At 34.8% G+C, this 12,668-nt stretch overlaps 1 protein-coding gene and 1 pseudogene across 11 annotated transcripts in view; both read left to right on the forward strand.

Moving 5' to 3' along the window:
• The window catches only part of WNK1 (WNK lysine deficient protein kinase 1), a 133,075-nt gene that overhangs the window by 91,506 nt on the left and 28,901 nt on the right, over positions 1–12,668 (forward strand). For 8 of the 11 annotated variants that reach the window (XR_003043597.1, XM_025040972.1, XM_006923880.3 and 5 more), the window contains exon 9: positions 7,896–7,979. The exons of 2 other annotated variants lie outside the window; for them this stretch is intronic. Coding sequence is in view for 8 of the 9 variants with exons in the window: in XM_025040972.1 (XP_024896740.1) it covers positions 7,896–7,979 (84 nt within the window). In the remaining variant the exon portion in view is untranslated. Of the gene's footprint in view, positions 1–4,381; positions 5,621–7,895; positions 7,980–12,668 lie in introns of all 11 variants that reach the window. One more of the 11 variants, XM_015598457.2, reaches the window with a different exon arrangement.
• LOC112472354 lies at positions 6,478–6,596 on the forward strand (annotated as a pseudogene).

The following is a 12,668-nucleotide window of genomic DNA, read 5'->3' on the forward strand; positions in this document are numbered from 1 at the left end:
AGAAAATATAAATCTCGTATTTCTGAAGGAAATAGGTTTATAATAGCATACAATTAGAGTAGTTCAGGCAGAGTAGGGGATATATATGTGTGTGCGTGTAGAGGGGGGAATTAGCTGAACTTCCTATGTGAAGAAAGTATGTACAAGATTTAGATTGTGCTGCGTTTGATTAAAGATAATGCTCTCTTTAGCATGTTAGAGTTGAAATTGTTCAGAGCAGCATAAGTTGGACATACAAATGTTTTGGGGGTGGGGGTGAGGAGAGTTTTTCAAAAGCTTACTTATTAAAAGAATTACTAAGTATATTCTGTAAAATTACTTGTTGTATAAAAATACAGGTAAGACCTTCAGACCATTATAGAATGCTGCATGTAAGTCCTCCAGAGCGAAGGAATCCTTTGTTTGTGTGACCATTTAATTTAGCGCTTATGTTTAGTTAATCATCAGTTGCTATGCGTGTTCCTCCTTAAAGTCTATGTCAGACACAAGTTCCTTCCCTGGTATATATGTTCATTTGCTTGTCCCCTTTATTTGGTATCTGTTTTATTACTGATTTATTTTCAGAATCAACTTTTGGAGGTTATTTCCTGAAATATTTTATGCTTTTTTATACACACACACACATATCTACACACACACACATACATACATTATTACCCACGTTTTACATTAGACACTCTTCTCATATAGAGAATGTTAAAGTCGATCATCAGATAACATCCCATTTCTTTTGACAACCCTCTATGAAGTCTTCAGAAGTAAACTATATCATCTGCTTCAGGAAGGAATTGGAGAATAATTGGTCACTGTATAGCTCTTGTTTAGTGCCAAATTTCCCTCTTTCTCAGAAAGCTTTAATCTGAATTTTGTAGAACTCTTGCTCTTCATTAAATGAAAATCTCTTTTTTTAAAATAATTCTGCGTGCTCTGGTCTTTTATCCTACAGCTTGGAATAAAAGATGTTTTGTTTGTTTCAGAGTCCATTTATCAGTCCTCCATCTAGGTCTCAAGATGAATGGCCACAGTAGCACAAAGAAAACTACTAATATACTAATGTTTTAACAATCTACTTTTATGACTTTTAAAATAGGTTAGGTTAGAAGAACTTTATAAAGTTCTTAGATCGTATAGATGTATTTCTGTGATTTGACAAATATTAGTTGTCAGCATTTCATGTCACTTTCTACTCTTACAATTGATTATTTTCCTGAGTCATCACAATTAACTTTTTAATCTCTTGACTTCCCCCATTATAGGGTCATGAACATTGGGTCTCAGTATTAGAAAAGGAAATGGAATGGTCATTTATGAAGATTTTAAATACTCGAGCCACAAACTTTGCTATATTTATTGATACTCTAAAAGCAGGCTGTTAATGACAGTCTTGCTTTTTAATAATATTCTATGGAGGTATCATGAAGAGTTCTTAAATATTGAGGATTTTAAAAAGTTTATAATTCTTATTCCAGAAATATTTTACTGTGGATTATATCAATTATAAGTGGAATTTTAAAATTAGAATAAAAGAGAAATGGGTAGAGAAAAAGAGAACCAAGAATGAAACTAAGTAATCATATGGTGATACTTACATACTTGCTTTTGGTGGGCCGCAAATTTGGCTGAAAGCATTCTATGCAGCCAGTTTTGGTAAAGAAAATTTAATTAGTTACCATTTACAATATCTAAAAGAAAATAACAAACTTGTTTACGACAATCTTACAGTATTAGAGGTACTGCTTTGTAGTTATATTAAAACTTTTGTGTTAAGGTACCTTAAACTTTATAAACTTAAATTGGATATCTAATATGCCCGAAAAAAAATTAAAGTTATTCTTCAGAGATTCACATTTAAGACATTTTCCATTGACTGCTTTAGTAAAAATACAGAATGTTTCCTATATCTATTGTGAATTACTTCTAGAAAGCTAATGCTTTTTTTAGTAGAAAATAACTTTTTGCATTTACACATTAAGATAGGCAAGTTTAATAAATAAAATACTGTGAGCCAACAACTTTCTTAGTCTGATGCCTTCTAAAATAAAATTGAAAAACCTTTTTGGAGGCTTCCAGAGTTCCTGCAAAGTGACCCAGTCTTTACAAATCTTCTCTATCATATAATCTACATTAAACTAATAGAATTCATTCTTGTTTAATCTTGTTTATGGAAACTGCAAGCCAATATTTATTGTTTTCCCTGACCTGCTGCCTCAGTCAGTCACCCATCCTTATTCATACATTCATAACAATCCATGTTATTTCAGAATATTTTGGAAGATAATTGATCATTATCATAGTTGTTCATAAAATAAACCTGTACTTGACCAACAACATAGAGAGCGATTAATGTGATCTTCCAGATGTGCTTTATGGAATTATATCTCTCCTCACAAAATTGGCTTTGCGGAATTAGGGGAGAATGGAACATTTCTTTGTGTCAACTATGCCCTGTTATCATTGTACATTTGGTTATTTTGCTTTCAAAGTACTGTGTTTTTCATGTATACGTTTGTTTTCTGTTTAGCCTCGTCGTGGCCGTAGCATGTCGGTTTGTGTTTCCCATCTTTCTGCTGTTCCCTTTCTGTCCCGCATCTCTCCCAGTGCTCCTTCCACCCCACCACCAGTGCTGTCTGCACCTCTTTCTCCTTCCCTCCTTCGGACTGCCCCTGAGGAAACTTTTGCCGAAAAGCTTTCTAAAGCATTGGAGAGTGTCCTGCCTATGCACTCTGCCTCTCAGCGCAAGCACCGACGCTCCAGCCTGCCTTCCCTCTTTGTCAGTACTGTATGTAACCATAAACTTCCTGACAAATGAAAATTTACTACCAATGAATACATCCAGGCATCAAGAATTTTAATAAAGATTAAATAAAGAACAAGACTAAACCCAGTAATATGTTATGCTTTTAAGATACCAGTTCCTACAGGAAATTTTTTTATTGTAAGGCTTAAAGGGAAAAAAAAAGCAAGGAGGTAATGAGAGAGAATGCTTATAACACCTGTGGCACATATCAGTGTGTGCACAATAAAATTTACCTTTAATTATATTCTCCTGTTCCCTACTGACATACACAAATCCTTGCATTTTCATATTCTAGCAAAGTATATGTCTATTATTTAATTTTAAACTCATTGTTGTCCTAATCAAAAGTATATTTTCTCTTTATCACACATTACCCAAACATGTTTTCTCCTTACTTTATTTTAAAGGACACCAATGAAGCTAGATGAGTCCATTTTTTCCCATAGTGAGTGAAAGGTCTAGCTTTAAAAGTTTAAACACTGTGGGACCTTGCTGTTGCTTTTCCAGTTAGAGATTGTAGTTAACAGTCTGATACATAAGCCCCAAAATCTTCTTTTACCTAGTAGAATAATTAACTATACAGTGTTTTATGGCTTTTGGATACTAATAGAGACCCTGTTAGCTGTTGTGAAGAAGAAACACTTGAGCCATTTTGCTAATTTGATAGCGGTCTTCCCTACTGAAAAAATGAAACAAATCGATCTACTCTTTTTAAAAAGAGCCCTTGAAAGTGAATTATTAGTGTGCATTGTTTGCATTTGGTAAGATAGGATTCTAAATTTAGGGCCTTAAATCTAGAACTGCTTCTGTGAACAAAAAAAGTGCTGTTAAATCAAATCAGCTGTTATTTATGTTATACTTTTCAACTGATTTGAACACCGAATTTTTCAACCCTTAACTAGGATCAGAAAGGTGGATATTCAGTGATTTGACATCTGTAACATGTTTCGTGTAGTAAGATAAACTGCATCTAGTTTGGGATAGATCAGCGAAAGACATTACTGTCACTAGTGAAGTTGTGTTTTTTCCTGTCCACTAAAAACCTCTTCTGATTTCTAGTTAGAAGATATATGATTGTTTGATAAAATAACACTGAAGCCTTTAACAGCACAGGGTAAGAAGAATATAGAATATAGGTAGATTTGTACAATAGCTTAAATTGAAGCACTTTGCTTACATTATAAAAATTTAGGGGCTTATTGTCCGCCCTTAACTCTTTTCCTTTAACTCTTTTTCCACTGATGTAATTTATAGTAAGTCTTAAGAGTAAGCATATTAATTGTGGGTAAAAACAGAGTAATCACTTACAAAGTTAAATTCTTCCATTTCCTTTGAGAAAGGAAAGTTGTGGAAAAGCAGCTTTTATCTGATGCAAAGAGTCCCACAGAATAACTTTATGGACCCTGGATGTATTTAATGGATTTTTACTATGCACATAATTTCAAAAAGTATTGTTATTTCTTTATTAATTTTAAATTTAGTGTAACTGTTTCATAGAGTTACACAGAGCTACCCAGTTGTGCATGTTTAATGTAATTTCACATATGAATGTATGAATTACTTGTCTTATTCATGTTGATACAGCCTCAGTCCATGGCGCATCCGTGTGGGGGGACCCCAACATACCCAGAATCACAGATATTTTTCCCAACTATTCATGAACGTCCAGTTTCTTTTTCACCACCTCCCACCTGTCCACCGAAGGTGGCCATTTCCCAGCGACGTAAGAGCACCTCCTTCCTGGAAGCTCAAACTCACCACTTCCAACCCCTGCTGAGGACTGTTGGCCAAAATCTTCTTCCACCTGGTGGCAGCCCAACTAACTGGACACCAGAGGCCGTAGTTATGCTGGGTTCTACAACCAGTAGAATATCCGGAGAGCCATGTGATATACAGGTCAATCCTATATTTGAACCAGCTCAAGTTTACAGTGACTATAGACCTGGACTAGTACTTCCAGAAGAAGCTCACTATTTTATTCCTCAGGAAGCAGTGTATCTAGCTGGGGTACAGTACCAGGCCCAGGTGGCAGAACAGTATGAGGGTATTCCATACAACTCACCAGTACTGTCAAGTCCTATGAAACAGATACCTGAACAGAAGCCAGTACAAGGGGGCCCTACTTCAAGTTCTGTCTTTGAATTTCCATCTGGACAGGCTTTCTTGGTAGGACACCTTCAGAATTTAAGATTAGATTCTGGATTGAGTCCAGGATCTCCCCTCTCTAGTATTTCTGCACCTATCAGTACAGATGCTACACGTTTGAAATTTCACCCTGTCTTTGTTCCTCATTCTGCACCCGCTGTGTTAACTCATAACAGTGAGAACAGAAGCAATTGTGTATTTGAATTTCATGTTCACACTCCAAGCTCCTCTTCAGGAGAAGGAGGAGGAGTTTTACCTCAGCGTGTTTACCGAAATCGACAGGTTGCGGTGGACTTGAATCAGGAAGAACCACCTCCTCAATCAGTTGGAGTACATGGCCGCCTGCAGCCTGTGACTGAAGAACAGCATAATTACCATGTCCCAGAATTGACTGTTTCTGTGGTAGAGCCTATCGGACAGAACTGGCCAATAGGAAGCCCAGAATATTCCAGTGATTCCTCACAAATTACTTCTTCAGACCCCAGTGATTTTCAGTCACCTCCCCCTACAGGGGGAGCACCTGCACCTTTTGGCTCTGACGTCTCATTACCCTTTATCCGTCTACCTCAGACAGTGTTACAAGAATCCCCACTTTTCTTCTGTTTCCCCCAAGGAACCACATCTCAGCAGATTTTATCTGCCTCATTTTCTTCAGGAGGATCTGCACTCCATCCACAGGTTATAGGAAAACTTCCACAATTCTTTTAAACTACCCTACTATGCACCATTACATTTACGTGTTCTATCCCTCCATTCCATTTATGAAGAATATTATTTCATTTTATTGGTAGTGTTTCTCCATTTAGGGGATAATATAAACTTGTATTTAAGGACCAAATAGAGAGAAGCTGCCTAATTTACCTATAATATATGCAAAGCCTTGGAAAAGAGAACACGACTAGAATTTTAGTCTCTTGTCAAAATCAATTCTATCCATTTATAGAATATTTTCAACTAGTAGTGAAAATGCAAATGTCTGTAATGTAAAGTTGACTCAGCATTGATTATTTACAAGTAGTAATGTGAGATTTCTTTCTCACTAGAAATAAACATGCCTAGTTTTAAAAAAATAGAAAGGATAACATTTTTAGTGTGGAAAGATTTGAAAAGACAGGGAAAGGAAAACATCTTAGGAATTTGTTTTAACAAATGAAGATGCCTTTTTAAAAAGGCATCAGTGGAAAAAGTCGCTATGTATTATATGTCCAAATAAAATGTTAATCCATAAATTCACTGATTCTAAGTTTTAGCAACTAAGTCAGAATCTAATGTGAGTGGTGGGGTTTTTTTTAACTTGTTTTAAGAATTTGTGATATACGTTGCAAGCTAAGGAACATGAGCTATCCCAGGCCTTAGTTTTTTCATGAATAAACTTAAATTTTGTTATTTATATTTATGAGTCTTGTGTACTCTTGGAAATAAAGACAAAGTAATGGACATAATAGAATTAAAGAAGTGGAGTCAGTATTAACTATTTCATGTATTTCTTTTATACATTTTGTTAAATGTATATATCTTATAAAATCTGTATAGGCGTCTACAGCCATGCCACCCTGAACAAGCCCGATCCCATCTGATCTCGGAAGCTAAGCAGGATTGGGCCTGGTTAGTACTTGGACGAGAGACCACCTAGGAAGACAAGGTGCTATAGGCATAAAAAATAAGGGATTGTAAGCTGACAAGGTCCTTGCAATCTGTGAGGTCAACCGCGGGTTGCCTTGCCTAAAAAAAAAATCTGTATAGGAGCCTGTGTAGTTATATATTTAAGACATCATTTGGATCTTTTAAATATTCCATTCTTTTATAAAGTACTATATGTTCTTCGTACTTTCTTCCTAAGGTGTTCCCCCATTGGAGGTATAAACTGTCAGAGTATACGTAAAATATCAGTTACTTAGAATAGTACCATGGATCAAAAAGATTCAGAAACTTGAAAATTATACTGCATGGGCATACAGTATACTTACATCAATACACCAGTTGTCAGCCCCCACTGTAAATTTTAATGCACTGCCAGCCATTCTTTAAATGTTCCAAAATAAAATTTCAAATAATCAGGTAGTTAATTTACAGACATATTGCAGAAAGGATGAATACTTGTAGTGGTTAAGATGCAGTGGAATGTGATGTCATAGCCAAGTAATCTTCAAAGAAACCCCTCTAAACTGAAATGGAGCAACAAAGGTGGGCCTTTTCATTTCCTTAACTTACCTTTATAAAGTCCTGTGTTGATTTTTCACTTTTTCAGTTGTGTAACTTTTTCTGGGTTAGGATTTCTCAAATTCAGCACTATTGATGTTTTATGTTGCATAATTCTTTGTTGTGGGTAGCTGTTCTGTGCATTGCAGGATGTTTAGCAGCATCCTTGGCCTCTTCCCACTAGCTGCCAGTAGCAGCCATCTCCCCCAGTAATAACAACCAAAAATGTCTTCAGATATTGCCAAATGTCCCTGGGGGCAGGAGAAGGGGTTGCAAAATTGTCCCTTGAGAGTCATTGCTATACGTGCTTGGCAGTTGATGATAACAAATTTTTTACATTTTTGATAAAAGTCACCATGATAGTACAAGAAATAGCAAATGGAACCACATTATCCTTATCAAATACCCTTTTTTTTCAATTGTTCACATAAGAGTTTTTTTCACATTTCCTGATTATTTTCAATAACAATTGTATTATGAATCTTACATTTTGTCCAGTAAAAATATAGCCTGAGCAGAAGTGGTTGGTTGTTTTAACCATCAGTGGTTTTTGCATGGGATCAGAGTATGTGCTTCTCTAACCTTTTCTTACAAAAGATGCCCAACAGTCTCCCAAACATACTTTATCAAGCTAATGTTTCATCTTACTCTAGCACACTCTCAGAAGCTTAATATGTATTGCAAAAGCCTGACCTTCCTACATATTTAGTGACTTTAGGGCTTCTCTAATTTGTTGTTTACTTCTTTCCTTCAGGCACAGGGGCAGAGCCAGGGTCAACCATCCTCAAGTAGTGTAACAGGGGTTTCATCTTCCCAATCTATACAACATCCTCAGCAGGTGAGAGCGACTCATTGTTACACATTATGGATTCGCAAGTCAATATGCTGTTTTACATCTTACTTGAATTAGTTTTCTGATGTAAATGGCTTGCTAAGCTTATGAAAGGAAAACCAAGAGGCATAACATTTCTTATATTCAGTAACATTTTAGAAAATCTTCTGTTTAATGTATTTTTGAACAGTTACTGGATTAGACATACATTGAAATTTAAAAGAATCATTGTTACTAATATGTTATAACTTATCTGCTTTCTTAAACAGATAGTTCTGCACATAATTTAACAATACAAATAATACCAGTTTTGTTTCTACTCTATTTATGACTTGTCCATTTGTGATCATTTTGTCATTGCTTTCATTGTGCTTAACTTTAGTAACGCTCCACTCCTTTATCATTATTTCTAATTTGTGGGATGGGACATCAGATTTTATGCTAAGAGGCATGGTATGAAGGCCTAAGAACAACTACTTCAGGAACTTTTTAAAAAAATGTTAAACTTATGATTTGTTCCCAATGGTTCGTGGAACTCAAGACTTGAATACAATGCTGATATATTCAACAGTAAAAATGATAATTCTAAAATGAAATATCTATAGTTCATCACTGATATTAGTTAATAGCAATTTGCATGGGAATGCTTTTTTGGCACAATTGCATCTTTATTGGCTGTTTGAAATAAAATTTATAGTTACTACATGTGTCATAAAAACTTCATAATGAGCTATTTCATTGCTAGTTCCCTGTGAAATTTTTGAACCACCAAATTATAAATTGGCTTGTTTCTATTAATTTTTAAAACAAAGCTTTTAATTCTTATTACAAATGGCCTGCATCTGATCCAGCATGTGATCATGTAGTCATTTGTTACTCGTTTAAGATCAGGTGTTCCTTGTACAAGATTAGTTTGTTTATATATACATTTAACTCTTTGATGAGCACCTCTGTCTTATAGAATTTAAGGGTGGGGAATTATATGTTTTTCTTGCTCCTGCCCTCTTTTCCAGTCAAGTATGTGAATGTTTATATAATTATAGTTGAGTAGTCACATTTTTGCCAGCTTTAACAAATTCTATTTTAATTATATTAACAGCCTTTAATAAGAATACAAATTAAAAGTTATATAAAGCTGGTTGAGGACAGAAGCACTATCATGGATACCAGTCTCCTAATATGCTTATTTTGTACACAGGGCAACACCAAGAAACTGAGCAAATTTAAGTGTGTACTCCTTTTCCAAAGAAATATGTTATACAACTTATATTTGGACATATATATGTATACTTACTACCAAATGAAGAAGATAATGAAATAAGCCATTTAGTTCAATGGTGAGAAAAGTATGCGGGGATAAAGGAGGGCAATTCCATAAATGTCAGGTTAAAAGAATTAGGTCGGGTGCGCCAGGCCCCCCCAAGTGTGCCAGGGGCACTAGGCCCTGGGTGCACGCTCCCAGCGTGTAAGAGGAGACTCCCTGCCTTCAGAGATCCAGTTTTTAAGGGAAGACAGCAACATCTATAGGTCAGCGGTGGAAGGTGGGGTGCGGATTAAAGAGGGGGAAAAAAAGAATTAGGTAGTTGACTCTTCTGGGGAAAAAATAGCTAAATTGCTCTCCCTGCAGTACAAACAAAAATTAATTTATGTTTGTGATTTTTTTGAGATACTTTTATTTTTGAATTATTTTAAATGTAGCATGATATTTAAGTAGAATCATAAAATCGAACCCTCCAAAAGTGTATGTGATCTAGACTATTTAATATTTCCAGGATCACATAGCCTGTGAGTAGAACTAAAAATCACAAGCCAAAATTCAAGATATCTAGAAGTGTTTTTTCTTCTAGTTTAAAGTTCTACGGAGTTCTACGGAGACTTAAGATTCTGCAAAGATACCCAAGAAGCTGCATTTGTTTGTTTTGTGTAGTGGGGTGCCATATTAAAAAATAAGAAAAAAGGCTGTAAACTTTCTGTGCTATTGGGTAGAGTCTGTCTATTTTTAGATGTGATTTTTGTTTTACGTACTGTCAGGTCCTAACCCCTTAGGAAACCATATCTCTAGTTTTATTAGAGTGAAAGGAAGGTACTTTAGCTGAAATTTACTTTATTTCATGGGTTTCTGAAATAGTCTAGTAGACATATGTCCATTCCTACAAAACAAATAAGGATAATAACTAACACTATATACAATGTACAAAGCATTGACCTGTATATAATGAATAAAGGATTGCTTTTTTTCATGTTTTTATAAGTAGACCCTTCTAGTGGTATATTGTATCATATTGAGGTACCAATAATAGCTTCTTCTTCTTGCCAGGAAACTTAGTAGTTTGTTGCCACCAGCAAGGTCATGAGTTACCCTACTTAATTTCTTTCATAGGGCACATGTATACTCTTCAGGTATTTCTTACTTTTTATTCAACTGGGGCTCATGAATGTTTTTTTCACTAGGTGCTCATGTCCAACAGATAGTACACAGTCTGTATTAGCTGGTTTGACCTGGTTTCATGAGGCAAGTTTATGCAAATCATTCTGCTAAGCAACTATGCCAAACAATACCTGTTTGGCTGACCTGTTGATAATTAGCCAATGTGATTGTGCACAAAAAAAATCACCATATACTCCTGACCTACCCAAAGATGCCCCTTCTCCTTAAATGCTCTCCTTAAACAACTGGCATACATACCTCAATTATTTTAAGCTAAGAGTGAGGATTTATGTCTATAAAACTGCTCAGGTTTTACTGTCCTCATACATACTCCCAAACTAATTAAGCAGTATTTTTTCTAATTGTGTTTATGGTCTGAAGAGCCATGGGTTAGCCCCTAAGGACCTAGCTAGGCCGTGAGTTCCCAAGCTGCACCAGGTATGACTACTTCTAGGGAGGCTAAATATTCTAGTAGACTTATGTCCATTCCTACAAAACAAATAGCGATAATAGCTAACATTATATACAACGTACAAAGCACTAACCTGTATTTTTATTTAATACTTATATGAACCTTGTAAGTGTAGGTACTATCGTTATTTTTATTGTACAGGTGGGAAAACTGAGATGAGATCTGAGAAGCTGAGTGATTTACCCAAGCTTATACAGCTCATTAGAGGAGACACATAATTTAATCCAAGTAGTCTGACTCTGCAGCTCACCATTTAGCTACTACCTAATTGTGTCATGAAAGGAGAAAAATTATATCTCTTCTAAGTAGGGAGGGAAAAATATTAACCCTCCTCCCAAAAATGTTAATGGAATAAAATTGGTGATAACCTGAATTATATTCTATAACCTGTCTTATATTCTATAAGACAATTGCAAAAAAAAATCCAACTATGCTAGTATTATTCAAACAGATGCTTGTCACAGCAAATTTTATCTCAAGACACAATTTTCAGGAAAAGTGTTATATTCTCCAGAAGACTATAGCATTCATAGCATAGCTCCAGTGACGATAAAGACACTAGTGTATTATATGTGAAGAGTTTGAATGATGGATGGGGAGCAGTATTTCTAAATTACTATATTTATATAATATGATATCTTATTTAGGTATGTAAATTTATGACTTAGATAATTGTAGATTTTTCCATGTAAATTCCTTAAAGTTTAAAGATATTCAGGTTGACCAAAAAGGTTTTCTAGTTTTTAGTTGTTCTTTTCAATGAGAAAATGGGGAAATTGTCTTATATTCAGAGTTACCTTATAGTTGCATTCATATGATGTATTTTAGTTGCTGAAAATAAATTTTATATAACTCAGCAGCCATTTGTTCCTCATTTTTTAAATTAAAATAATAATTATCAGAAATATGTAAGAATAAAACAAACATGACTGCCATCACCATTATATTTCAGGGTTCTTTTGGTGATTTTATTTTGCTAAAAAAATCAATCAAAATATTCAGTATTAAGACATTGATGCTATTGATAAATGAAATGAAAATAACATGTTAGAGAACAGTATTTATATAATGGGCATGTTTTTTGGTTTTGTTTTAACAAAGAAAAATGTACTTGTATGTAAATGACCATTTATGCATAGAAAAAATTTTCATAACGGTGATGCACCAAACCATTAATAGTGGTTGGCACTGAAGAAATGAGGTTGGGGTATTTTCATTTAACTTTATAATTGAAAGTTTTTATTGCAAACAAGTGTTGTTTTTGTATTAAAAATTTTAAGTTATGTTACAGGTATTAGAGAGTCTTGAAAGTCAAGTTATGAAGTTCAGATTTTTGTTACGCAAGATGGGGCCATTAAGTTATTACAAAAGTTAGTATTTGGGTACAATTATGTGCCATGCATCAAATTTAGGTGTTTTATACCAAAGTGCCTAGCACATGGTTGATTCCCCAAATGTCACTCCTTTTGCCCCACTTTGAGTTGAGTGATAGTATCCTTATTTACAAAGGAAACTTTATTTTGGCCATAAAATGAGCAGTCTCTAAGGTTTTTTATAGCTATAATCAGAGCTATTCAAACAAGTTGATGATAACAGTTTATAAAGTAGATTAAAGGAAAGAGATTAAAGGAAGATTAGATCAGTTTGAGATAGGACCAAAGTGAGAGCCGATACCAAATAATAAGAAAACAAGGGATGTTGGGTTACATGAGGAAGGATCTATTTGGATATGGTATCTAAAGGTCTTTATAAATGACCTCCTATTGGGGTGAGGGGGTAATGTTGGGTGAAGAAC

Source organism: Pteropus alecto, unplaced genomic scaffold (genome assembly GCF_000325575.1).
Source record: "Pteropus alecto unplaced genomic scaffold, ASM32557v1 scaffold76, whole genome shotgun sequence".
Classification (NCBI taxonomy): domain Eukaryota; kingdom Metazoa; phylum Chordata; class Mammalia; order Chiroptera; family Pteropodidae; genus Pteropus; species Pteropus alecto.